General features: G+C 62.9%; 3 protein-coding genes across 3 annotated transcripts in view; 2 read left to right on the top strand and 1 right to left on the bottom strand.

Annotated features, from left to right (window-relative positions):
• Nucleotides 1–4,946, top strand: part of RAB10 (RAB10, member RAS oncogene family) — a 43,101-nt gene extending 38,155 nt beyond the window's left edge. Inside the window, exons 4-6 of the mRNA XM_077782495.1 lie at nucleotides 875–964; nucleotides 2,373–2,474; nucleotides 4,518–4,946. Coding sequence (XP_077638621.1) covers nucleotides 875–964; nucleotides 2,373–2,474; nucleotides 4,518–4,601 — 276 coding nt within the window. The 3' untranslated portion in view covers nucleotides 4,602–4,946. The remainder of the gene's footprint in view (nucleotides 1–874; nucleotides 965–2,372; nucleotides 2,475–4,517) is intronic.
• A 6,432-nt stretch (nucleotides 4,947–11,378) lies between these two features.
• On the top strand, nucleotides 11,379–21,160 carry GAREM2 (GRB2 associated regulator of MAPK1 subtype 2). Its single transcript, XM_077782494.1, has 6 exons — nucleotides 11,379–11,527; nucleotides 13,892–14,032; nucleotides 16,659–16,789; nucleotides 18,237–19,343; nucleotides 19,854–20,017; nucleotides 20,124–21,160. Exons 1-6 carry the CDS (start codon nucleotides 11,416–11,418, stop codon nucleotides 20,926–20,928), a joined length of 2,460 nt encoding a protein of 819 aa, XP_077638620.1. The 5' UTR covers nucleotides 11,379–11,415; the 3' UTR covers nucleotides 20,929–21,160.
• A 1,108-nt stretch (nucleotides 21,161–22,268) lies between these two features.
• HADHA (hydroxyacyl-CoA dehydrogenase trifunctional multienzyme complex subunit alpha) overlaps nucleotides 22,269–26,694 on the bottom strand; it is a 30,474-nt gene continuing 26,048 nt past the window's right edge. Inside the window, exons 19-20 of the mRNA XM_077782493.1 lie at nucleotides 24,824–24,969; nucleotides 22,269–22,772 (exon numbers count right to left, since the gene is read on the bottom strand). Coding sequence (XP_077638619.1) covers nucleotides 22,627–22,772; nucleotides 24,824–24,969 — 292 coding nt within the window. The 3' untranslated portion in view covers nucleotides 22,269–22,626. The remainder of the gene's footprint in view (nucleotides 22,773–24,823; nucleotides 24,970–26,694) is intronic.

The following is a 26,694-nucleotide window of genomic DNA, read 5'->3' as shown; positions in this document are numbered from 1 at the left end:
GCCCAGGTTTATCCCAGCAGGGTGCACCTAGCCAAGCCAGCACCAGCCAGTTTCTCCAGGAGAATGCCACGGGAAAGAAAAGGTGCCAGAGGCTCCAGCAAAGCCCAGGCACCTGCATCCACACCTTTCCCTCATCCATTAAGGTCACACTGTCACAGAAGGAGATCAGGTTGGTCAAGCAGGACCTGTCACAAAGCCAGACTGATCTCCTGCTTTTCCTGCACGTGCTGGGTGGTCACAGCCCAAAAGATCTGCTCCAGGACTTTCCCCAGCTCCTAGAGTTCTGGATCCTCCTTCCGTGCTTCCCGGAGCCTGGCATCACACTGGCCAAGCTCCAGGGAGACAGGACCTCCCCAGCTCAGCAGGACTGATGAGAAATGATCCACAGTCCCCCTCCTGCAGCCTGTGCTGCAGGGAATGTGCTGGGCCTGGCATTGCTCATCCCTGCCAGGCTGGCACTGCCTCCTCCCGCCCCACGCCGTGCAGGAGGCACCGACCCCTCCCCTCCTTCTCCCTTTGGAGAGCCTGCCCCTCTCTCTGCTTTCTGCTTCCCATTCCTCCCTCATTTCTCTGTCTGGGTCCTGTCCCTGATTTCCTCCCCAGTCCCTCTTTGTCCCCTGGCTCATCCCTCACATTGTGCAGTGACAAAGCAGGGAGGAGAAAACCATTAATCAGTGCTAGGCAGTCATTAGGAGGCTGGGGTTAATTAACAGCTCGTTCCTCTGCCACTGCAGTGCCTGAAGCTCCACGGTGGGCGGAATGTCCCCAAATTTCAGGTGCAGATGGTGGCCTGGCCACGCCAAAGTGAGGCAGATATTTTGGGTGTGCAGGGGGAGGTGTGTGACCCTGTAACCCAATCCCGGTGTCCTTCCAGCATGCCAACGAGGATGTGGAGAGGATGCTGTTAGGAAACAAGTGTGACATGGAAGACAAAAGAGTTGTCCCTAAAGCAAAAGGTGAACAGGTGAGTATCCAACAAAAACTTCTTTATCCAAGCCAGCAAATCACCCAAGATTGCTGCCTGCTCCCGGGGGTTGGGATGCCCCAGTGGGATGTGCCACAGGGAATGAATGCAGGAGCTGATGGATGTGAATCCTGGGAATGTTTTCTCAGAAACTGCCACAAATTGGATGAGTTCAGCTGCAGTTTCTGCTTCCTTTGATAACTCAGAATTTCCAGTCCATCCCTGAAGTTCCTCGTCATGTCACAGTGTGTGGTGTCCGTCCTCTTAGGTCCAGGCACAGACTTGGGATTATTGAGTAGATTTTAATTGTGCTGAATGGTGACATTCTGAATCTTCTGAGCCACCTCACCTGGCTGGTGCTGCTGGTGCCTGTTGGAAGGGAATCCCAGAATCCCTGAGGTTGGGAAAGAGCTCCCAGACATTGAGTCCAACCTGTGCCCAATCCCCACCTTGTCCCAGCCCAGAGCTCTGAGTGCCACATCCAGGAATTCCCTGGACACCTCCAGGGATGGGCACTCCAACCCTCCCTGGGCAGTACCAAGGCTGAGCTCCCTTTCCAGGCAGAAATTCCTGCTGCTGCCCACCCTGAGCCTGCCCTGGCCCAGCCTGAGCCCATTTCCCCTTGTCCTGTCCCTGTTCCCTGGAGCAGAGCCCGACCCCCCCTGGCTGTCCCCTCCTGGCAGGAGCTGTGAGAGCCACAAGGTCCCCCTGAGCCTCCTTTGCTCCAGGCTGAGCCCCTTCCCAGCTCCTCAGGAGCTCTCCATTCCCTTCCCAGCTCCTCAGGAACTCTCCATTCCCTTCCCAGCTCCTCAGGAACTCTCCATTCCCTTCCCAGCTCCCTCAGGAACTCTCCAGCCCCTTCCCAGCTCCCCCAGGAACTCTCCAGCCCCTTCCCAGCTCCCTCAGGAACTCTCCAGCCCCTTCCCAGCTCCCTCAGGAACTCTCCAGCCCCTTCCCAGCTCCTCAGGAACTCTCCAGCCCCTTCCCAGCTCCTCAGGAACTCTCCAGCCCCTTCCCAGCTCCTCAGGAACTCTCCATTCCCTTCCCAGCTCCCTCAGGAACTCTCCAGCCCCTTCCCAGCTCCTCAGGAACTCTCCAGCCCCTTCCCAGCTCCCCCAGCCCCTCCTGGGGCTCCGTTCCCTTCCCTGGACACGCTCCAGCCCCTCCAGGTCTCTCCTGCCAGGAGGGGCCCAGAGCTGCCCCAGCCCTGGAGGTGCCCCAGGCCCTGCCCTGGCCCTGCTGCCCCCAGAGCTGGCACAGCCCAGGGGCCTCCTGCCCACCTGGGCACACCTGGGCTCATGCCCAGTCCAGTATTCCCTGCTTTATAAATGCTGCTGATCCCAAGGTGGTGGTGGCACCACTGGAATATCCCCAGCATCTCTAACCTCCCTCTCTCTGTTTCCTGCAGATTGCCAGGGAGCACGGTATTAGGTTTTTTGAAACTAGTGCAAAAGCAAATATAAACATTGAGAAGGCATTCCTCACATTAGCAGAAGACATTCTTCGAAAGGTAGGTGCTCACAGCATTCCTTTGGAACAAATGTCCTGAAATTCCAGCTAGGTGCTCACAGCATTCCTTTGGAACAAATGTCCTGAAATTCCAGCTAGGTGCTCACAGCATTCCTTTGGAACAAATGTCCTGAAATTCCAGCTCTCACTGTCACGATGTTCCCCTGCCTTGGTGCAGTTCGATCTTGCTGTGCTGAGGCAAAGGAGTCCCTGAAGGAGCAGGGCTGAACTTCTGAAGTTTGTTTGGTGTTTTGTTGTTGTAGGGTGCTTGCAGGGAGGGACATCCATCCGAGCCACGGAACTGAAATCCCTGTTAGTTTGGCCCTTATTGTGCCTGGAGAGCCTGCCCCACTCTCCCCTTTCTGGTTCCCTTTTCTCCCTCATTTCTCTCTTTGGGTCCTGCCCCCTGATTTCCTCCCCAGTCCCTTTGTCCCCTGGCTTATCCCTCACATTGTGCAGTGGCAAAACGGGGAGGAGAAAACCATTAACCAGTGCTAGGAAGTCATTAGGAGGCTGGGGTTAATTAACAGCTCGTTCCTCTGCGTTTCCATTGGCGTGGGGAGAATTGTCCTTTGCTGCCACTGTCTGTCAGTGCACTGGCAGCTCCTGAGGGGCTGTTGGGCAGAGTTCAGGTGTGGAGGGTGGGAGCTCGGCCTCTCCCAGCTGTGCTCCCAGGATTCAGCTCCCAGGAATGGCATTTCCCTGGGGGTTCTGTTGCCCAGATCACCTGGTGGTGGCTCCCCTTCCTGAGCGATGCCACGGAACCACAGAATCAGCGAGGCTGGAAAAGCTCTCTGAGAGCACCAAATCAAATCATCCCCACCACTGATCCATGTCCCCAAGTGCCACATCCACAGGGCTTTCAAATCCCTCCAGGGATGGCAGCTGTGCCAGAGCTGGGCAACCTTTCCAGCAAGAAATTGTTCCCTGTATCCAATCTGAACCCTCCTGGCCCAGCCTGAGCCCATTTCCCCTTGTCCCATCCCTGTCCCCTGGCTGTCCCCTCCTGGCAGGAGCTGTGAGAGCCACAAGATCCCCCCTGAGCCTCCTTTTCTCCAGGCTGAGCCCCTTCCCAGCTCCCCCAGCCCCTCCTGGGAGCAGCTCGTGGAGCTCTGTGGAGCTCCAGTCCCACGGGTTGGCCAGCCCTGGCCCTCCTGTTCCTGTTCCTACACAAACCAACCCCGTCCTGAGCCTGTCTCAGCCCTGCCTTCCTCCCTCTCCCGAGGGAATGCTGTGGATAATGTCCCCCAGTTGTCACTGCAGTCCTCAGTCATTCCTTAATCCGTTTTTGACAAGCTTTGTGTGATAAACAGGGTGAAAGTCCCTGGCCTTTGGTGAACAGGAGCTCAAGCTATAAACCATACCAGCCTTTGGGCCTTAAATCTTCTTTTTTAACCTCTGTCATTATCTCAGGGGTTCTTTTGCAAGGCTGTGACAAAGAGAGTTTAAAAAGGAATGTGGAGAGTGAAGTGTGGTGAGGGTTCAGGTTCCTTTCCAGGCAGCTGGAAGTGGATGCTGGTGTTGGATCAGACCCACTGGAGTGGGGTTTTGGCTTTGGTGTCACCAAGCTCCGTCCTGGGCGTCCTTCCTCGGGAGCCGCTGTCCCAGCAGCAGGGAGCAGAGGCTGGGAACAAGCCCAGTTTATCCATAAAAACTGTGGGTTTTGGAGGTCATTAGTTCACATCATCCGAGTTCAGCTCGTGGTGTTTGCAGGCTGGGATTCTCTTACTCCACCAAACCCAGCGCTGGCTCTGCGTGCAGAGCCTAAAATAGTTCCAGTTGACTTTGGGGTGATCCCAGTTCAAGCAACTGGGTTTTTTTCCCCAGCTTTGCTGCTGTTTATTTAAAACAAACCAAACAACAACAACAACAAAAAAACCCTTAAATTGGATTTGCACATTTGTGCTGGAGTGGGGGGAGGATTCCCCGCCTTTCTGAGGAGCTCTTTGTGCGCGGTTCCCTCTGGTGATGTCAGTCCCCAGCTCTGGGTGTTTTCCTGGGGATCTCCAGAGCCATCTAACTGTGTGCACTTGTTTCCTTGCAGACCCCTGTAAAAGAGCCCAACAGTGAAAATGTAGATATCAGCAGTGGCGGTGGGGTGACGGGCTGGAAGAGCAAGTGCTGCTGAACCTTCTCCTCTCTCACCAATCGCCATCCACCGCCCCTTTTTTCTCGCTGCAAAACAAACCACTCTGCCCGTTTTTTAACCTGAAACCAATGTTTTTGTTCCTCATCTTAACGAGCTCCTGCCTCCCCTTGGTTTTCCGGCTAGGACAGCTTTGCCTACTCCACTTTTCTCAACACATGTATAGGAAATTCATCTCCGTGACTTCATTTCCATGTCCCTGCTCAACTCACCACTACGTTTGGGTTGTATTATAGTCCCGTCCCTCCTGCCATTAAACCCCAGAGCAATCATACTCAACTCTCTTCTGCAAATTGTATAAGAATAAAGGTTAGAATTAACAATTGATTTTGTACAACAGTGGAATTTTCTGTCATGGATCATGTGCTTGAGTCACCATATTCTCTAGACGCATCAGGCAAGAGCCAGGAAAAACTCCTTTTCGCCTTGAGTCCGTGAGTGGGGTTTCTTTGTCCTGTGCCTTATGTGGAAAAAGGAACTTTTATTTTCACTTTCTTTTCTCTTTTCTGGTGGAAGCATGTGCAGGAGACATCCCATGCCCCCGTGCCATTGAGTCCCACCTCTGTAGTGGTTGCTTTCTGTAACGTTGGTGTCATGCATCGAGGACAAAGGGTGGTGCAAAAACAAAAGCAAACTCATGTAACCCGCTGTGTCTCCTCTTGCCAATCCCGCCCTTCCCAACTCTTCCTGCTGCCATTTTTTTTCCTCACTTTGCCGCTCTTTCTTTTTTTTTTTTGGTTGTTTTGTTTTCTTTTCTTTTCTTTTGCCTGCATGCTGCTTTGATTTGCATTTCTCCATGGTGTGATGTGTTAATGGAAAGGATGGCAACGCGGTGTGTTTGCCAAAAATTTTAATACAAAGCACTGATTTAGCTTCCGAGGTAAAAATGTTGAGATTCCTACTAACCCCCCTAGGCCTGTCCGTCACTAGTGGTCCCCTCCTCCCGCGTAGCCCCGGCCTTTCCCCCCATCTGGAAGAGTTATTTGCATGCACTAGTTTCTATGGAGGGTGATGTGGTTGTCTACTTTGTGTATGAGTATAACGTGGATTCCCAAACTGACAGTTCACCAACACGAGCCCCAGCTCCTGTCCCCGCCGAGGGCTGCGGGGCCGGGCCACGGCTGAGCGGAACGGGGTGGAAAAAGGAAAGGAAAGGAACCGGCCAGCGGGCAGTTTAATTTATTACTTCCCTGGAAACTTTCCACCTGCCAGTGTCCGCAGCCGCGCTGGGCCAGCCCTGCTCCGGATCCCGGCGGGAGATCCCTGCCCCACTCATCCCGGGATGGAGCAAATCCCTGCCGGGCTCATCCCGGGATGGAGCGGTGATCCCTGCCCTGCTCATCCCGGGATGGAGCGGGGGATCCCTGCCGGGCTCATCCCGGGATGGAGCGGTGATCCCTGCCGGGCTCATCCCGGGATGGAGCGGTGATCCCTGCTGGGCTCTTCCCGGGATGGAGCAGATCCCTGCCGGGCTCATCCCGGGATGGAGCGGTGATCCCTGCCGTGCTCATCCCGGGATGGAGCGGTGATCCCTGCCGTGCTCATCCCGGGATGGAGCAGGAGATCCCGGCCGGGCTCATCCCGGGATGGAGCGGTGATCCCTGCCGGGCTCATCCCGGGATGGAGCGGTGATCCCTGCCGGGCTCATCCCGGGATGGAGCGGTGATCCCTGCTGGGCTCTTCCCGGGATGGAGCAGATCCCTGCCGGGCTCATCCCGGGATGGAGCGGTGATCCCTGCCGTGCTCATCCCGGGATGGAGCGGTGATCCCTGCCGTGCTCATCCCGGGATGGAGCGGGAGATCCGGGCCAGGCTCATCCCGGGATGGAGCAGGAGATCCGGGCCAGGCTCATCCCGGGATGGGGCGGTGATCCCTGCCCCACTCATCCCGGGATGGAGCGGTGATCCCTGCCGGGCTCATCCCGGGATGGAGCAGGGGATCCCTGCCGGGCTCATCCCGGGATGGAGCAGATCCCAGCCGGGCTCATCCCGGGATGGAGCAGGGGATCCCTGCCCCACTCATCCCGGGATGGAGCGGTGATCCCTGCCGGGCTCATCCCGGGATGGGGCGGCGGATCCAGCGCTCCCTGCCGCTCCTGCCGCTGTCACCCGGCCGTGCTGCCGCTGTCACCCGGCCGTGCTGCCGCTGTCACCCGGCCGTGCTGGCCCTGTCCTGCCGCTGTCACCCGGTCGTGCTGCCGCTGTCACCCGGCCGTGCCGGCCCTGTCCTGCCGCAGGAGGGTCTCTCCCCGCCGGTGCCGCTGCCCAGCGCTGGCTCCCGGGAGCTGCCCCGCGTGGATCCCCGCCCGCGGACCCCCGGCGGTGAATCCCGGCCCCGAGCCGGTCCCGAGCCGGTCCCGAGCCCGGTCCCGAGCCGGCCCCGAGCCGGTCCCGAGCCGGTCCCGAGCCGGCCCCGAGCCGGTCCCGGCACGGAGGAACCTCCGCAGCCGCCCCGGGCCCGTCCCCGCTCCGCCCTGGCCGCAGTCGCTGACGCTGAGTGAATTTTAATGAAATGACGGTGTTTTAACACGGCTCCTTCCCGGGCGGGGGCTCCCCGAGGTGTCTCCCCGTCCTTATTCGGCTTTTTGTCCCTGTGTGTGTCAACCCTTCCCCGGCCAGTGGCTGCTGAGCTCGGGCTCAGCGTTCTACGGAGTCCGGCCGCTTTCGGCTAAATCTGCACTTTCTAACGTGATCAAAAAGGGAAAAAAAAAATAAAAAATACGGCGAAATCTACACCAAGGGGGGTTTTAATGTCCAATCCTTGTTTTAAACGTGAGCTTTTTATTTGCTCGCGGGGGCTCGGCTCCCTGTGCGAGCCCTTGTGGAGCCCCGGCCGCTCGCTGGTGCCGCCGCCGCCGCCGGTCCCTCGGTAAAACCGAGCGCTTTCTGTCGGATTTATTTCTGTTCCTGTCCGGGAGGAGGGAGCAGCACGCGCCGGTGCCGATGCTGAGGCAGATAAAAACCCCTAAAAATAAGAATAATATTAATAACAACGATCATGTCGGAGGAGTTTGCAGTAACCTGATGTCTGCTGGCATCTCAGCTCCCTGCTAGTTCCGAACTAACCGCTTGTGAAACCTCTGCTTGGAGGCCCGGCCCGGCCCTGGGGAGTAGAGAAGGGCAGCGGGAGGTGCCAGCAGCCCCTCCGTGCCCCCGCCCGCGGAGGGAGCTCGGCGCTGCCCTTTGTCACCAAAAAAGTGTTAAACGATGAAATTGGTCCTGCTAAACCAAAGCCGAGCTCGGCTCTGTCCCACGGCCGTGTCACACGCCGGCGCTTCGTGCCCTCGGACTCGGACGGTGGAAAAAAAAAAACAAAAACAGCATCAAGGTCTCGGATTAATTCCCATGCCGACAATTTTTTACTTAATCTTTTAATATTTTTGCTACTCCACTCTGGCTTTTTATTTAAAACACATTCTTTTGTACCACTTACTGTATCAAATTGTATAAAAGATCACTGTCCCATTCTTGGTCGTACCAAGAGCAAATAAAAGCTTTTATAAACTTGCACTGGTGACTTCCTGGGCCCCTTAAATTCCCTCTGGCTCCGGTGGGAGTGAGCCCAGCGCTGGCTGCCCCTGGAGGGGGTGGGATGAGTCCCCCCAGACCCTCAGCGCTGCTTTGGCGGGGGTGGAGCTGCTCTGCCTTTTCCAAGGCGTTTCCCGAGGGCAGGATGGAGGGAAGGGCAGCGGAGGCTCCGCGCCTGCCCCATCCCGACGTGGAGCCCCCTTGGAGGGGGGAACACCGGCATGGGCGTCTGAGGTCTCCTCCCTCGTTTTTTTGGGAAGCAGCTGTTCCAACCCACCCTGCCGTGGGTGGGAATCAGGGGTGGCCGTTCCAGCTCTCCGAGAGCTCCTCCGTGCTGTGCTTCCCCAGCCTGTCCCCTCTGCCAGCCCCGGGCTGGGTGTTCCCGGCTCCGGCAGCCTCTGGGGCCGGGGATGTCCCCCAGCAAAGCCCAGCAGGGACAGGGGATGTCCCCTCATCAAAGCCCAACCAGGGACAGGGGATGTCCCCTGAGCAAAGCCCAGCAGGGACAGGGGATGTCCCCCAGCAAAGCCCAACCAGGGACAGGGGATGTCCCTCAGCAAAGCCCAGCAGGGACAGGGGATGTCCCTCAGCAAAGCCCAGCAGGGACAGGGGATGTCCCCCCAGCAAAGCCCAGCAGGGACAGGGGATGTCCCCTCATCAAAGCCCAACCAGGGACAGGGGATGTCCCCTCAGCAAAGCCCAGCAGGGACAGGGGATGTCCCCCAGTAAAGCCCAGGAGGGACAGGGGATGTCCCCCAGCAAAGCCCAGGAGGGACAGGGGATGTCCCCTCATCAAAGCCCAGGAGGGGCCGGGGATGTCCCCCAGCAAAGCCCAGGAGGGACAGGGGATGTCCCCCAGCAAAGCCCAGGAGGGACAGGGGATGTCCCCCAGCAAAGCCCAGGAGGGACAGGGGATGTCCCCCAGCAAAGCCCAGGAGGGATCGGGGATGTCCCCTCATCAAAGCCCAGGAGGGACCGGGGATGTCCCCTGAGCAAAGCACAGCAGGGACAGGGGATGTCCCCCAGCAAAGCCCAGCAGGGACAGGGGATGTCCCCTGAGCAAAGCCCAGGAGGGACAGGGGATGTCCCCCAGCAAAGCCCAGCAGGGGCCAGCCCGGGGCAGCAGAGGAGCCATTGCTGCTGCTGCCCCCCCTCCGCTGTCGCGGTGTCCCTGTCCCCACGGTGTCCCCACTGCCACAGTGTCCCCTTTCCCACAGTGTCCTTGCTGTCGCGGTGTCCCCATCCCACGCTGTCCCTGACCCCACAGTGTCCCTGTTGCCACGGTGTCCCTGACCCCACAATGTCCCCACTGCCATGGTGTCTCTGTTGTCAGTGTCCCCATGCCACGGTGTCCCTAGTTCCACAGTATCCCTGTGCCCACAGTGTCCCTGCTGTCGCGGTGTCCCCGTTCCCACAGTGTCCCGCTGTCGCGGTGTCCCCGTTCCCATGGCGCCGGTATCCGGGAGAAGCCCTTTTCGTGCCCTGCTGGGAATAAAGCCGGGAGCGTCGTGGCCGCGGTCCCCGGGAGGGGGCGAGGCCGTGGGGAGCAGCTCAGCGATCCCAAATCCTCGCCAGCCCGGGGGCTCACGGCGTGGGGGGTTTTGGGGGGCGATTCCCAGGGGCCTGGCAGGGACCTTTCCCACATGGGCGCCATCCAGCAGCTCCAGTGTCCCGCTCGTCCGTGTCACCCCCGGCAGGGAGGCTGGGGTCTTTCCCCATCCTCCTCCTCCTCCTCCTCCTGCTGCGGCTGCATCCTCTTTTCTGTCCCCATCCCGCCTCCATCCCCGTCCCGGCTCCGTTTCCTACGTGCCCTTCGCTGTCCCCTCTCCTTTCCTACAGCCGTTCCCTCCCTTTCCCTGCTCCTTCCCTGCAGCTGCTCCACGCTTTTCCCTGCTCCTTCCCCATCCCTGCTCCCTCCCTGCTCCTGCTTCACCCTTTGCACTGTTCCACCTCTGCTCCATCCGCTCCCCGCTCCGCCCTGCCCAGCAGCGTCCCCTTGGCCTGGGGGACAGTGACGGGGACAGGGGACAGCACGCGGTGGCACGTCCCCAGGGCCGAGCCCTTCTCCGCTCCTTCACCTTCCTCAGCCGGCCTCCAGCGGAGTGGGGCTGCAGCCAGCGAAGAACCGGGTGGGGGCACCCACCGGGTCCGGCGTCCCCGCTCAGGGTGGCCGGGAGTCCCCAGGGCGCGGAGTCCCCGCTCGGGGCGGCGGCGATGTCGCTGCCGAGGGTCCCCGCTGCCTGTGGTGGCCCTGGCCCCTCTCCCGGTGCCGTTTGTGCTCCGCGTCCGTGCGGCAGCGCCGGGCCGGGGGTCCCGGCCGGGCCATCGGGGTCCCCCCGGTCCCCCACGGTGCTCCCCGCAGCCCTCGCTCGGGACCCCCCGGCAGCTCCCGGCGACTCCGCGCCTCCAGCGGCGGCACGGGACGGGGGAGGGTCCCCGCGGCGCCCCCCGGCCCGTTCCTGGGCGGTCAGAGAGAGGCGAACCCCGGGAACCGCGGGGCGAGCCGGGGCTGAGCCCCCCGGACCTCCCCGCGGGGCAGCGCGTCCCCCCCGGGACACCCCCGGAGCGGCCCCGCCGGAGGGTGCCCGGCCCGGGGGGTGCCCGGTCCTGGGGGTGCCCGGTCCTGGGGGATGTTCCGCACGGGGGGGGTGCCCTGTCCCAGTCCCGGGGGGTGCCCGGTCCCGGGGGTTGTCCAGCTCTCTGGGGGTGCCCGGTGCCGAGGGGGTGCCCGGTCCCGAAGGGGTGCCCGGCTCTCCGGGGGTGCCCGTGCCCGTCCCGGGGGATGTCCCGCACAGGGTGGGGGGGTGCCCGGTCCCGAGGGGGTGCCCGGCTCTCTGGGGGTGCCCGTGCCCGTCCCGGGGGGTGCCCGGTCCCGAGGGGGTGCCCGGTCCTGGGGGATGCCCGTGCCCGTCCCGGGGGATGTCCCGCACGGGGGGTGCCCGGTCCCGAGGGGGTGCCCGGTCCTGGGGGGTGCCCGTGCCCGTCCCGGGGGATGTTCCGCACGGGGGGTGCCCGGTCCCGGGGGGTGCCCGGCTCTCGGGGGGTGCCCGTGCCCGTCCCGGGGGATGTCCCGCACGGGGGTCCCCGCCCGCCGCCGCCTCCCCCGCCCCCGCCGGGGGGTTCCGCCTGCCGGGGCGGGCGGGCAGGAGGGGCCGGGGGCGGGCGGGGGGCGGCTCCTCCTGCCCCGCTCCCGCCGCCCCCCGCCCCGGCCCCGGCCCGGCGGCGGCGGCGATGGAGCCCGGCCCGGGGCCGGCCTGAGCCGCGATGCGATGGAGAAGCTGGCGGCGGGGCTGGCCCGGCTCCGCTGGAGCCCCGCGGCGCTGCCCCTCGACGCCATCGTCAGCCAGTGCCGCCTGCCCACCCTCGTCTGCCTCGGGCAGGGTGAGCCCGGCGGGGGAGGACACCGCGGGGGATGAAGTCCGGAGGGACGAGAAGGAGGAGGAGGGAGGGAGGTTGGAGTGGTGGGGAGGAGGAGGAGGAGGAGGAGGGTGGGAGGAAGGCTGGAGGGACCAGGGGAGGGAGGGAGGATGGAGGGACGGAGAGTGAGGCTGGAGTGATGAGGAGGAGGGAGAAAGGATGGAGTGATGAGGAGGAGGGAGGGGTGGAAGGCGGAGGGATGGGGAGGGAGGGAGGAAGGCTGGAGAGTGAGGACGAGGAGGGAGGGAGGTTGGAGTGATGAGGGAAAGGGAGAGACGAAGGACGAAGGGACCGGGAAGAGGGAGGGAGGAAGGCTGGGGGGACGAGGAGGAGGGAGGGAGACCGGAGTGATGAGGAGCAGGGAGCAGTGGAGGGTGGAGAGGTGGGGAAGTGAGGAAGGCTTGAGAGTGAGGAGGAGGAGGGGAGGAAGGCATGGAGGAAGGGATGGAGAGTGGAGGGATGAAGACAGGAAAGGTGGAGAGGCGAGGAGAAGGAATGGTGGCTGGAGAAGTGAGGAGGAGGGAGAGAGGAGGGCTGGAGGGGTGAAGAGTAGGCTGGGAGAGGCTGAAGGGATGAGGAGGAAGACCGGCGGCACCAGGAGAAGGAAGGAGCCTGGAGTGCTGAGGAGGAGGAGGGAGGGAGGGAAGGAGGAAGGCCAGGTGAGCCCGAGCTGCTGTCCCGGCTCCAGGGCTGCTCTGGTGGGATCCTCGGGAGGGGGCTGGGGCAGGGGGGGCCGGGGGCTGCCCCTCAGGGGTCCCTGGGCTCCTGCCCTGCCCCGCGGGGATGCGAGGGGGGAGGTTGTGGCGCCCAGGCTGCTCCCACTGCCCGCAGGCATGGCCCGCCTTTCCCTTCCCGGTGACACTCTGGAGGGGCTGGCAGGGGCTGGGAGCCACCGTGTCCCCTCCCCACCCTCCCTGGGACACGGCCTGGATGGGGGGCCCGGCTGTGACCCCCCCGCCCCACGGGCTGAGTGGGGAGCAGGGGATGCGGGGAGGGGAGCTGGGGCAGCAGGGATGGGCTGTGGGGAGCAGGGATGGGGGATCAGGAGCTGTAGAGAGCAGGGGCTGTGGGGCTGTGGGGAGCAGGAGTTGTGGGGCTGTGGGGAGCAGGGGATGGGGGTGTGGGGAGCAGGGGTTGTGGGGAGCAGGGGATGGGGCTGTGGGGAGCAGGGGCTGTGGGGAGCAGGGGATGGGGGTGTGGGGAGCAGGGGTTGTGGGGAGCAGGGGATGTGGGGAGCAGGGGGTGTGGGGAGCAGGAGTTGTGGGGCTGTGGGGAGCAGGAGTTGTGGGCAGCAGGGGATGGGGTGTGGGGAGCAGGGGATGGGGGACCAGGAGTTGTAGGGAGCAGGGGCTGTGGGGCTGTGGGGAGCAGGGGCTATGGGGAGCAGGGGCTATGGGGAGCAGGAGTTATGGGGCTGTGGGGAGCAGGGGATATGGGGAGCAGGGGCTATGGGGAGCAGGAGTTATGGGGCTGTAGGGAGCAGGGGATATGGGGAGCAGGGGCTATGGGGAGCAGGAGTTATGGGGCTGTGGGGAGCAGGGGATATGGGGAGCAGGGGCTGTGGGGCTGTGGGGAGCAGGGGCTATGGGGAGCAGGGGCTATGGGGAGCAGGAGTTATGGGGCTGTGGGGAGCAGGGGATATGGGGAGCAGGGGCTATGGGGAGCAGGAGTTATGGGGCTGTGGGGAGCAGGGACTGTGGGGAGCAGGGGATATGGGGAGCAGGGGCTGTAGGGAGCAGGGGCTGTGGGGAGCAGGGGCTGTGGGGAGCAGGGGCTGTGGGGAGCAGGGGCTGTGGGGAGCAGGAGTTATGGGGCTGTGGGGAGCAGGGGATATGGGGAGCAGGGGCTATGGGGAGCAGGGGCTGTGGGGAGCAGGGGTTGTGGGGAGCAGGGGTTATGGGGCTGTGGGGAGCAGGGACTGTGGGGCTGTGGGGAGCAGGGGATATGGGGAGCAGGAGTTTTGGGGCTGTGGGGAGCAGGGGATATGGGGAGCAGGAGTTATGGGGCTGTGGGGAGCAGGGGGCGCAGGGACCCCCGCCCGGCCGCCTTCCCCACGGAGCAGGGCCCATCCCGGCTGCGGGGGCCCGGGGGGTGTCGGGGTGCCGCGGTTCTGGAAGGCTCCCGGGGGGGCTGCGCCGGCCCCGACTCAATCAACTTCTTGTTTGCGGCGGCTGCAGCTTTTCAGGGGGGACAAAGAAATTGTTTCCTGGGCAACTGGCGGCTCTTGGCAGCGGCACCTGCTCATCCCTCGCTCCGTCCGTCCGTCCGTCCGTCCGGGGGCGGGGGCGGGGGGCTGCTGGCGGTGGTGACAGCCCTGTCCCCTCGCAGGTGAGCGCGTGGAGGGGGTGACAGCCCAGGACGTGCTTCTGGTCCACTCCTGCCGGCAGTGGACGACGGTGACGGCCCACAGCCTGGAGGAGGGACACTACGTCATCGGGCCCAAAATCGACATCCCGCTCCAGTACCCAGGTGGGGGGCTGGGGACAACGGCGACGACGGGAGCGACGTCCCGGGGCCAGCAGGGATGGGATGGGATGGGATGGGATGGGATGGGATGGGATGGGATGGGATGGGATGGGATGGGATGGGATGGGATCAAGGTGAGTGATGAAGATGGAATGGGGAAAAGGGACAGGGAGGAACTGGATGGGATGAGGAAGGGATGGGGACAAGGAGAGTAATGAAGATGGGATGGGGACAGGGAGAGTGATAAAGATGGGATGGGGAAAAGGGGCATGGATGAAGTGGGATGGGATGAGGGACAAGGAGACGATGGGATGGGCTGAGCTGGGTAGGAGCCGGGCTGGGATCAGGATGAGGATGAGGTTGGGGCCGGCGGTGCAGACGAAGGTGCTGAGCTGCCTCTGCCGGCAGCCGCCAGAGCCTTAATGACCCCTCTAAGTGCTGCACGGCGGTAATGAGTCCTGCTAATAAATAAATAATGGGAAATGGAGCGGGGGAGGGGTTACTCGCCCGTCCCGCGGGGGAGGCGGGGGGGCTGGGCACTGTGTTAACAGCGGCCGGGGGTCGGGCGGGGGGTCGGGTCTGGGGTCGGGCCGGGGGTCGGGTCTGGGGTCGGGTCTGGGGTCGGGTCTGGGGTCGGGTCTGGGATCGGGCCGGGGGTCGGGTCTGGGCTCGGGCCGGGGGCCGGTTCGGGGGTCGGGTCTGGGGTCGGGCCGGGGGCTCGGGTCGGGGGCCGGTTCGGGGGTCGGGTCTGGGGCCGGTTCGGGGGTCGGGCCAGGGGTCGGGTCTGGGGTCGGGCCGGGGGCTCGGGTCGGGGGCCGGTTCGGGGGTCGGACCGGGGGCCGGTTCGGGGGTCGGGTCTGGGGTCGGGCCGGGCCAGGGGGTCGGGCCGGGGCTGGGCCGGGGGTCGGGTCTGGGCTCGGGCCGGGGCTCGGGCCGGGGGCTCGGCCGTGCCCGGCGCTGCCCGGGACGTGCGGCTGAGCCGGCTCAGCCTCCGCTGTCCCCGGAGCCGAGCCAGGAGCTCTGGCGGTGTCCCGGCTCCGCCGGCCGGGCGCGGAGAGGATTAATATTCCCGTCAGGTCCGTGCCCGGCAGCCGAGGCCGGTGGCGGCGGCTTCGCTGGGGCTGCAGCTCCGCGCTCCCGTTCCTGCCTCTCCCGTTCCCGTTCCTGCCTCTCCCCGTTCCCGTTCCCGTTCCTGCTTCTCCCCATTCCCGTTCCTGCCTCTCCCCGTTCCCGTTCCTGCCTCTCCCCGTTCCCGTTCCTGCCTCTCCCCATTCCCGTTCCTGCTTCTCCCCGTTCCCGTTCCTGCCTCTCCCGTTCCCGTTCCTGCCTCTCCCCGTTCCCGTTCCTGCCTCTCCCCGTTCCCGTTCCTGCCTCTCCCCGTTCCCGTTCCCGTTCCTGCCTCTCCCGTTCCCGTTCCTGCCTCTCCCGTTCCCGTTCCTGCCTCTCCCCGTTCCCGTTCCCGTTCCTGCCTCTCCCCGTTCCCGTTCCTGCCTCTCCCGTTCCCGTTCCTGCCTCTCCCCGTTCCCGTTCCCGTTCCTGCCTCTCCCCGTTCCCGTTCCTGCCTCTCCCGTTCCCGTTCCCGTTCCTGCCTCTCCCCGTTCCCGTTCCTGCCTCTCCCGTTCCCGTTCCTGCCTCTCCCGTTCCCGTTCCTGCCTCTCCCCGTTCCCGTTCCCGTTCCTGCCTCTCCCCGTTCCCGTTCCTGCCTCTCCCGTTCCCGTTCCTGCCTCTCCCCGTTCCCGTTCCCGTTCCTGCCTCTCCCCGTTCCCGTTCCTGCCTCTCCCCGTTCCCGTTCCTGCCTCTCCCGTTCCCGTTCCCGTTCCTGCCTCTCCCCGTTCCCGTTCCTGCCTCTCCCGTTCCCGTTCCTGCCTCTCCCGTTCCCGTTCCTGCCTCTCCCGTTCCCGTTCCTGCCTCTCCCGTTCCTGTTCCTGCCTCTCCCTGTTCCCCTGCCCGGTTCCCTTCCCGGTGTCTCTCCCACTGGAGCCGTGGGGTCACTGTGCCCTGGCAGGGTCGGGACGGGCTGTGCTGGCCCTGGGGGTGACAGAGGGGGTGGGTGGCCCTGTCACAGGCTGTGGTGGCCCCGGGGGTGACAGAGGGGGTGGCTGAACCCATGGGTGGCTGTGGTGGCCCTGTGACGGGCTGTGGTGGCCCATGGGGTGACAGGGCTGTCCCCATGGAAGGCTGTGGTGGCCCCGGGGGTGACAGCAGGGGTGGCTGAACCCATGGGTGGCTGTGGTGGCCCCGGGGGTGACAGCAGGGGTGGCTGTCCCCATGGAAGGCTGTGGTGGCCCCGGGGGTGACAGCAGGGGTGGCTGAACCCATGGGTGGCTGTGGTGGCCCCGGGGGTGACAGCAGGGGTGGCTGAACCCATGGGTGGCTGTGGTGGCCCCGGGGGTGACAGCAGGGGTGGCTGAACCCATGGGTGGCTGTGGTGGCCCCGGGGGTGACAGCAGGGGTGGGTGGCTGTTCCCATGGAAGGCTGTGGTGGCCCTGTGACGGGCTGTGGTGGCCCATGGGGTGACAGCAGGGGTGGGTGGCTGTCCCCATGGATGGCTGTGGTGGCCCCGGGGGTGACACAGGTCCCTGCGAGGGCCGGGTCCCTCTCACCTCGGTGGGCTCGGGGTCCCCGCAGGGAAGTTCAAGCTGCTGGAGCAGGAGCGGGACCTGCGCGAGCCCGTGCAGTTCTTCAACAGCGTGGAGGAGGTGGCCAGCACCTTCCCAGACCGCATCTTCGTCATGGAGGCCATCACCTTCAGCGTCAAGGTCCCGGGGCAGCGGGGACACCGGGGACACCGGCGGGAGCGGTGCCGGGGGGGACAGGGGACAGCAGGGACAGTGCTGGGGAGGGGGGTGAGGGGACAGGGACCGTGGGGGTGGTGGGACAGCAGAGGTTGGGCGTGGGACACTGTGGTGGGATATCTGGGGTGTTGGTGGGACACCCTGGTGGGATATCTGGGTGTCGGTGGGACACCGTGGTGGGATATCTGGGGTGTCGGTGGGACACCCTGGTGGGATATCTGGGTGTTGGTTGGACACCGTGTTGGGATATCTGGGTGTCGGTGGGACACCGTGGTGGGATATCTGGGGTGTCGGTGGGACACCCTGGTGGGATATCTGGGTGTTGGTTGGACACCGTGTTGGGATATCTGGGTGTCGGTGGGACACCATGGTGGGATACCTGGGGTGTCGGTGGGACACCATGGTGGGATACCTGGGGTGTTGGTAGGACACCGTGGTGGGATATCTGGGTGTTGGTAGGACACCATGGTGGGATATCTGGGTGTTGGTGGGACACCGTGGTGGGATATCTGGGTGTTGGTTGGACACCATGGTGGGATATCTGGGTGTTGGTAGGACACCGTGGTGGGATATCTGGGTGTTGGTTGGACACCATGGTGGGATATCTGGGTGTCGGTGGGACACCATGGTGGGATACCTGGGGTGTTGGTAGGACACCGTGGTGGGATATCTGGGTGTTGGTAGGACACCATGGTGGGATATCTGGGTGTTGGTGGGACACCACTGCAGGGTGTGGGAATGAAGGGGGAGCGTGGGAAAGCAGGGGACGGTGATGGGACATCAGGAGAGGATGGTGGGACAGGAGTGGTGGGATGTCAGGGATGGTGATGGGACATCAGGAGAGGACGGTGGGACAGCAGGGAGTGGTGGTGGAGCATCGGGGATGGTGGTGGGACACCAGGGGTGGTGATGAAATTTCAGGATGGTGGTGGGATGTCAGGGATGAGGATGGGACATCAGGGGTGCAGGTGGGACATTGCGGTGGTCATGGGACATCAGAGGGTGGTGGTGGGACATCAGGGGATGGTGGTGGGACATCAGGGATGGTGGTGGGACATCAGGGATGAGATGGGACATCAGGGGTGCAGGTGGGACATCAGGGGATACTGGTGGGACATCAGGGGGTGGTGGTGGGACATCAGGGATGGTGGTGGGACATCAGGGATGGTGGTGGGACATCAGAGGGTGGTGGTGGGACATCAGGGATGGTGGTGGGACATCAGGGATGGTGGTGGGACATCAGAGGGTGGTGGTGGGACATCAGGGATGGTGGTGGGACATCAGGAATGAGGATGGGACATCAGGGATGGTGGTGGGACATCAGGGATGGTGGTGGGACATCAGGGGCAGCGCTGGGCTGGCGGGGCCCAGGGCAGGGCAGCGGGCGCCACGCTGGGGCTGTCGCGGGCAGGTGGTGTCGGGGGAGTTCAGCGAGGACAGCGAGGTTTACAACTTCACGCTGAACGCGGGGGACGAGCTGACGCTGATGGGGCAAGCGGAGATCCTGTGCGCCAAGACGGTGAAGGAGAAGTCGCGGCTCAACTCCCTGCTGCGCAAGCTGGGCAAGGCAGCGCCGGCGGCGGGGGCGCGGCAGGTGAAGGGCAAGATGCCGTGCCTGATCTGCATGAACCACCGCACCAACGAGAGCCTGAGCCTGCCCTTCCAGTGCAAGGGCCGCTTCAGCACCCGCAGCCCGCTGGAGCTGCGCCTGCAGGAGGGCGAGCACACCATCCGCAGCATCATCGAGAAGGTGCGGCTGCCCGTCAACGTGGCCGTGCCCAGCCGGCCCGCCCGCAACCCCTACGACCTGCACGCCATCCGCGAGGGCCACTGCTACAAGCTGGTCAGCATCATCTCCAAGACGGTGGTGCTGTGCTGCATCCTGCGCCGCGAGGAGCTGGTGCCCTTCCACTTCTTGCTGCTCGCCGACATGCCCCGCTTCCAGCTGCCCGAGGGGCTGCTGGCCGGGGACCCGCAGCTGGAGAAGCTGCTGCGGGACAGCGCCGCGTTCTGCCACGACCGCTTCAACCCCGACGAGTACTCGCGGGCCGTGCGAGAGGCCAAGCCGGACTTGCTGGAGGAATGCGCGAGCCCGCGGCGCCTGCGGCTCTGCCTGCCCGCCTGCGCCCGCGAGGAGCTCAGCCAGCCCCTGCGGCGCCTCTCGCTCTGTGCCTGCGGCTCCGGGGGTCCCCGGGAGCCCCCCGCCCGCTGCCACGGCCCGCGGGGCCTCGGCACGGGCACCCCGCGCCCGCCGCTGCCCGACTTCCCCGACCCCGAGCGGGAGTACATGACGCCCGACTGGGCCGAGCCCGAGTTCAGGACTCAGGAGCCGCTGGAGATCCCCTACGAGGAGCTGTGGAGCAATCCCGGCCCGGAGGGCTGCTGCGAGCTGGGCGGCAGCGCCGGCCGGCCCGACCTGGTGTCCTTCGGGGCTGTCGCCCCGCTGGGCTGCCCGCAGCGGCCCGGGGACGAGCCCCGCGGGGACAGCCCGCCCCCCGTGCCACCCAAATCGGAGGCGGTAAGAGCCCGCTGCCGTCCCCAGGGACGGGGAAAGGCACGGCCGCGGTCCCGGCCGCCGCTCCGGGGCAAGGCCAGCCCCGCGGCAGGGCAGCCCGACCCCCTCCGTGTCCCCTGGGGTCCCTCCCCAGCTCTGCTCGGTCACCCAAACCTTCGGAGCTCGGTTCCCCAGGGCTGCCCAGCACCGCAGCCTCAGGGACACCCCCGAACCGCGGTGCCCGCGGCTGCCCAGGGCTCTCTGCACCATCCGCTCCCTGAAGCTCTCGGGCTGCCCGGAACCGCGGGGTATCCCGATCCTCTGGGCTTCCCTGCACACAATTCCAGGCTCCCCTTCACCACGGCGTATACCCCAATATTTTGGTCTCCTCGCCTCACGGGGTAGGAGGGCCCCGAGTGTCCCCGTTGCAGCCGGTGGCTGGGCAGGACCGGCTGTCCCCGGGCCCCCGTCACCCCCTCCAGCCGCGGGGATCCCCGGTTCCCGCTGGGGCCCTGACGGCTCTGCCCGTTCCAGGTGAAGGAGGAGTGCCGGCTGCTGAACGCGCCCCCGGTGCCGCCCCGGGGCAGCCGCCCCCCGGCCCCCTGCAGCCCCCCGGCCCCGCTGCGCTGCCCGAAGCTGGCGCCAGCGCCTTCGCCCAGCCCCAGCCTCTCCTACTACTCCTCGGGGCTCCACGACGGGTGAGTGGCTCCGGGAGCACCGGGGTGGGTGGTGGGTGGCTGGGTGGTACCCGGAGCCCGGGCACCCCGCGCCGGGGTGATGGTGACGCCGCCCTGGCCCCGGCAGGGCGGCCCCGCGGAGCGGCAGCGCCTCGCCCTCTCCGGACGCCTACTCGCTGTACTGCTACCCCTGCACCTGGGCCGACTGCAAGGCCGCCGAGCCCCCCGGGCGGCCGCCGCCCCCGGCCCAGCCCGCGCCCGGCTCCTGGTCCGACCCCTGGGCGCTGCCCGAGCCGGGCGCCGGCTGCTCCACGCCGCCGCTGGGAGCCGAGCCCCCGCTGAAACCCTTCCGCAGCTGCCCCCGCCTCAAGCCCCCGCACCCCCAAAAGCGCTTCGCCCCCTTCGGAGCGCTCAACCCCTTCGCCGGCCCCGCGGAGTGGCCGGACAGTCCCGAGTGGTCCAAAGCGCCTTCGGCCCCGGCCGCTCCCTCCTCCTCCTCCTCCTCGCCGGAGCCCTTCGCCCCCGCCGAGGAGCCGGCGGCTCCCCCTCGGCCCCCCAAGGGCTCGGACGGGGACGGCCTCGCCCTCCGGGGCGCGGTGCCGCCGCCGCCCGCCGCGCTGCGCGGGGCCGAGGGCATCGCCCGCCGGTACCTGGCGCAGGGGGTGATGGAGGTGCCGCCGGCGGCTCGGGCCGACGGGGCGGCCTGGCTGCCCCCCGCAGACCTGTCGGCGCTGTCGCTGGAGGAGGTGTCCAAGTGCCTGCGCTTCATCGGCCTCTCCGAGGACGTCGTCAGCTTCTTCGCCCGCGAGAGGATCGACGGCAGCATCTTCGTGCAGCTCAGCGAGGAGATCCTGGCCGACGACTTCCGCCTCACCAAGCTCCAGGTGAAGAAGATCATGCAGTTCATCAAGGGCTGGCGCCCCAAGATCTAGTGCCACGCCGGGGGCCCCCAAAGTCAGCTGGGGCACGGCTCTGGGGGCCCCGCTCCCGTCCCTCTCCGATGCTGCAGGTTCTCCCCCCCCATTGCCCAGCCCTTCCCCCATCCCCCTTTTAACACTGGACAGTAATTTTGGCCCCAACGGGCTGGAAAACACTGGATTTTGCGTCGACTGGTTTAACTTAATCCTTGTGGATTAGCATAATAAATGTACGGGAGAGTAACGAGCCCCCAGAGAAGGCGTTTGCTGGAGGAGAGGGGAAGGGGGAGGATTGATGCTCTGAGGGGTCTCTCCACACCTTGCAGACCCTTCCCATCCCTCGGGAAGGCATTACCAGCCCCGTGCCTCTCCCAGCACTCAGCACTCGGCCCAATTTTGGTCTTTGAAAGACAGGGAGAGGTGATGTGAAGAGCAGCAGGGCTCAGCCATGGCCCAAGGCCTGCCAGGGAGCAGGAAAATGGCTGGAAGCTGGAAAGGAAGCCAGGGAAGGTGGGAACAGGCCAGTGACAGGTGCCCGGAGATTTAAAGCCTTTTAGTTTAACTTGATCTCTCCCCACGGGGGGGGCCCTTCTGGCCTTTGCCTGCTCGATCTGCAATTACAGGCAGGTCCATCTGCCAGGATCACCTGCCAGGATCACCCCGTGGCAGAGAGAGCTGAGGCTCCTCAGAGCCCCTGAGTGATGGCAGAGGCTCCTCACAATCCCTGAGTGATGGCAGAGGCTCCTCAGAGCCCCTGAGTGATGGCAGAGGCTCCTCACAATCCCTGAGTGATGGCAGAGGCTCCTCAGAGCCCCTGAGTGATGGCAGAGGTTCCTCAGAGCTCCTGAGTGATGGCAGAGGTTCCTCAGAGCTCCTGAGTGATGGCAGAGGCTCCTCACAACCCCCGAGTGATGGCAGAGGCTCCTCAGAGCCCCTGAGTGATGGCAGAGGCTCCTCACAACCCCTGGGTGATGGCAGAGGCTCCTCAGAGTGATGGCAGAGGTTCCTCAGAGCCCGAGTGATGGCAGAGGCTCCTCACAATCCCTGAGTGATGGCAGAGGCTCCTCAGAGCCCCTGAGTGATGGCAGAGGCTCCTCACAATCCCTGAGTGATGGCAGAGGCTCCTCAGAGCTCCTGGGTGATGGCAGAGGCTCCTCACAACCCTTGAAGTGATGGCAGAGGATCCTCACAATCCCCGAGTGATGGCAGAGGTGACACTGCTGTGTCCTGCACTGCTGCCATCGTGCCCCTCCATGAGACCCACCACAGACAGGACCCCAGGGCACTGCCTGGACCAGTCAATCCCCACTCCAGCTGTTCCCCCAGGGAGATGGGAGGAGAAGCAGGAGTCCAAACCCAGGAGATGGGGCTTTATTTTGGTGGATGTTTGATGGAAAGGCAAGGCCTCGGCTCCAGCCACAAGCTGGATGCTACTGGCCAGACTGGGAGCTCTGGAGGCCACAGCTCTGGAGGCAAAGGCAGCAGGAATTCCCTCCCCCAGCACGGAGCCCCCAGGCCCAGGCTGGCACGGGACGGACGTACCCGACACACAGTGGCTGGTAAGGCACTTGAAATGACTACAAGCCATGAGGCAACCTGCTGCCCCCCTCCTTCCTTCTTCTCTTCCTTCCCCGGGGGCTTTGGAGATTAACCTAAGGAGAATGGGGTGCTGCAGGGAGGCTGGAGGAGCTGTCGGGGTGTCACCAGGCCGCCTCACTGGTGGAATTTCTTGCTGGGGCTGTTGGCGTGGTCCAGCAGGAGCTGGCACGGTGTGAACTGGCTGCCGTACACGGCCTCGTACTTGCGCAGTTTGTCCACGAGCTGCCGGGCGCCGTACGAGTCCGCGAACCTGAAGGGACCTGCGGGGACAGGGACACGGTGGGGACAGAGACACGGGCAGGGACACAGTGGGGATGGGGACACGGTGGGGATGGGGACACTGCTGGGACGGGGACACGGCGGGGACAGGGACATGGCTGGGATGGAGACACCACTGGGACAGGGATACGGTGGGGACAGAGACACAGGGACAGGGACATGGTGGAGATGGGGACTGCTGGGACGGGGACACGGACACGGCGGGGATGGGGACATGGCGGGGATGGGGACACGGTGGGGACAGGGACACGGCAGGGATGGGGACATGGTGGGGACAGGGACACCGCTGGGACGGGGACATGGTGGGGACAGGGACACGGCGGGGACAGGGATACTGCTGGGATGGGGACACAGAAGTGACAGGGACACGGTGGGACGGAGACACCGCTGGGATGGGGACATGGCGGGGACAGGAACACAGCTGGGACAGAGACATGGGGACAGGGACATGGTGGGGATGAGGACACAGCTGTGACAGAGACACGGTGGGGACAGGGATACTGCTGGGATGGGGACACGGCGGGGATAGGGACATGGTGGGGACGGGGACACGGCGGGGACAGGGACACGGAAGGGACAGGGACACGGTGGGGATGGGGACACTGCTGGGACGGGGACACTGCTGGGACGGGGACACAGGGACGAGGACACAGCGGGGATGGGGACACAGCAGGATGGGGAAGAAGCAGCACCAAGACGCCTGGAAGGTTCCCAGCACCCAGAAGCAATGGCTTTGTCCCATTCATCCTTCTGCACAAGAGACCCCCCTCAGGAACTCTACTCCCTGCTCACCTGAGCTGGGCAGAGGCACTCGAGGGCTGGGGACAAGCTGGGACACGGATAATCCATGGAATCATGGATGGTTTTGGTGGGATGGGGCCTCAAAGCCCATCCAGTGCCACCCCTGCCAAGTCTCACCACCTCCCACTGTCCCAGGCTGCTCCAAGCCCTGTCCAGCTTGGCCTTGGGCACTGCCAGGGATGCAGGGGCAGCCACAGCTGCTCTGGGCCTCCCTGCCCTGCCAGGGAACAATTCCTAATTCCCAATCTCCTGTCCAATCATGGGAAGCCATTCCCCATTGTCCTGTCCCTGCAGGACTTGTAAGAAGTCCCTTGGGGCTGCTCCCTCAGTCTGAACATGGCTCAAGGAGGGAAAGAAGCACCACCTTGGGTCTAAGAGCCCTTGGTAAACTCCAGCAGCAGTGTCAAGAGACAGCAGCAGAGTCATGGAATTATTTAGGGTGGAAAAGCCCTTTGAGACTATTGAGTCCAAACATTCCCCAGCAGTGCTGAGACTACCACTAACCCACATCCCCAAGTGCCACATGCACAGGGCTTTTAAATCCCTGCAGGCACAGGAAGCATGGGGAGTCCAGCCCTGCTCTGCAGAGCTGTGCCAGGGCTGGACAGCCTGGAATTATTCCCAATATCCAAACTGCACCCTCCCTGATGCAGCACCACTTACCCATGTCCCCAAGTGCCACATGCACAGGGCTTTTAAATCCCTGCAGGCATGGGGAGTCCAGCCCTGCTCTGCAGAGTCATGGAATTATTTAGGGTGGAAAAGCCCTTTGAGACTATGGAGTCCAAACATTCCCCAGCATTGCTGAGACTATCACTAACCCATGTCCCCAAGTGCCACATGCACAGGGCTTTTAAATCCCTGCAGGCACAGGAAGCATGGGGAGTCCAGCCCTGCTCTGCAGAGCTGTGCCAGGGCTGGGCACCTGGAATTATTCCCAATATCCAAACTGCACCCTCCCTGATGCAGCACCACTTACCCATGTCCCCAAGTGCCACATGCACAGGGCTTTTAAATCCCTGCAGGCATGGGGAGTCCAGCCCTGCTCTGCACAGCTGTGCCAGGGCTGGACAGCCTGGAATTATTCCCAAAATCCAAACTACACCCTCCCTGATGCAGCCTGAGGCCATTTCCTCAGGCTGCAGCTCCAACCTGGCCTTGTGGGCCGTTTCCCACAGGGCTGCAGCCCACGGGGAGCTTTGGAGCCCAAATCCCAGCACAGAGCACTCACCTCCCAGGCAGGGTGGGAAGCCCAGGCCGAACACAGCCCCGATGTCCCCCTCCACGGGGTTGCTGAGGATGCCCTCCTGCAGGCACATGGCTGCCTCGTTGACAAAGCGTGTCACCAGGCGCATCTGGATGTCCTCGTCGGAGCAGCTGTGGGACAGATGTGGGCATTCACATTCTCTGAACAGAGAGGGACACCATTCTTTCCCCCCAGGATTTTTCCTGGGAAGCTGTGAGACGCTGTCCTAGGGTGACATTATGGTGTTTGTATCCCCAGTCGGGTGTTCTGTGTATGTTTGATATTCTGTTCTGAAAGCAGAAGCTTTCAGAACTGACTCTGAAAGTGAAGGTTTGTTTTGTCTTGTTATCAGCCAGTTCACCTCCCCCCTGTCTGCTGTCTAGAAGAGGCTGGTGCTGGCTGGCTTGCTTTTGGCTTGCTTGCTTGCTTGCTTTTGCCTTTGCTAGCTTTGCTTGCTTCTGCTTTTGCCTTTGCTTCCTAGTTAGTTCAGCTAAGCAGTGCAATTCTGTCTCTGGACTTTTTCCTTTCCTTTCCCTTTCCCCTTCCTCTTTCCTTTCCTTTCCTTTCCTTTCCTTTCCTTTCCTTTCCTTTCCTTTCCTTTCCTTTCCTTTCCTTTCCTTTCCTTTCCCTTTCCCCTTCCTCTTTCCTTTCCTTCCTTTCCTTTCCTTTCCTTTCCTTTCCTTTCCTTTCCTTTCCTTTCCTTTCCTTTCCTTTCCTTTCCTTTCCTTTCCTTTCCTTTCCTTTCCTTTCCTTTCCTTTCCTTTCCTTTCCTTTCCTTTCCTTTCCTTTCCCTTTCTTTTCCTTTTCCTGAATACCATCCAACCTGCTCTGGACTGGGACCTGGAAACACCGAGGAACACCCAGAGCCTGCATTTTGTGATCTGCAGCAGCCATCCCCAGTGCCCAGAGCAATCCCTAGTGACCACTCCCAGGAGAGACTTTCTGGATTTGTTCATCTCTTCAGAGTGGTGAAAGAGTTTTGTTGTCATCTGGTGTTAGTAATTTTTTTTTTTTTTTTTTTTTTTTTGTGCTGGGGAGTGCTTTATTTGTTAAATAAACAGGTTCTTTTCCACTTCTCTCAGAGAAAATTTTTTCCCGAACCAGGTGGGTGGGGAGGGGCTGTGGGGGTCTGTTTTCTGGGGGCTCCTCCCAGAGGGTTTTCCCCAAATTTGCCCTAAACTAGGACAGACACAGTGAGAAAGCTCAGAGAAAGAAGAAAACCATTCTTATCTCTCTTTGCTGTTCCTGTTTTTTGGCACATGTGGAATGTGTTATGGAGATCGTTTACCCAAGAGTGATTTGTTAATTGGGCACTGGTGATGGTTTGGACTGATTGCCCAGTTGGGTCAAAGCTGGTCTGGAGACAGCCACGGGTTTTTCTTTAGAATCTTCTTAGTATGTTACAGTTCTAGTATAGTATTACTGTAATATAATTTAGCTTCATAAAAGCAATTTATTCAGCCTTCTGCACCATGGAGGTGCAGAAGGCTGAATAAATTATGCAGGGGGGTCACACTGCTCCGACAGGACAGAGGCTGTGAGGGCTGGGCAGGGACAGCACAGCTGGGACACAGAGCCAGCCCAGGGGTGGGAATGGCCTGGGAGTGTCCCAGTCCAGCTGAGGATCAGGGCTAAGCCCTGTCAGTGTCCTGAAGCAGGCACTAAGAATCAGGGAAGGTTTAGGCTGGATATTAGGAAAAATTTTTTCACTGAAAGAATAATAAAATACTGGAATTGATTTCCTAGGGAGGTGGTGGAATCACCATCTCTGGATAGGTTTAAAAAAAGACTGGATTTGGCACTTGGTGCTGTAGTCTAGGTGTGGTGTTAGGGCATAGGTTGGACTTGATCTTAGA

The sequence above is a fragment of the Lonchura striata genome, chromosome 3 (assembly GCF_046129695.1).
Source record: "Lonchura striata isolate bLonStr1 chromosome 3, bLonStr1.mat, whole genome shotgun sequence".
In the NCBI taxonomy this organism is placed as follows: Eukaryota; Metazoa; Chordata; class Aves; order Passeriformes; family Estrildidae; genus Lonchura; species Lonchura striata.
Note: the sequence above shows the minus strand (reverse complement) of the source record. Positions and strands in the feature narration are given on the sequence as shown.

Coding starts and splice junctions, on each gene's coding strand:
- GAREM2 (XM_077782494.1), top strand. CDS start 11,416: ATGGAGAAGCTGGCGGCGGGGCTGGCCCGGCTCCGCTGGAGCCCCGCG. Junction 11,528..13,891: donor CCTCGTCTGCCTCGGGCAGG/GTGAGCCCGGCG, acceptor GTCCCCTCGCAG/GTGAGCGCGTGGAGGGGGTG. Junction 20,018..20,123: donor TCCTCGGGGCTCCACGACGG/GTGAGTGGCTCC, acceptor TGGCCCCGGCAG/GGCGGCCCCGCGGAGCGGCA.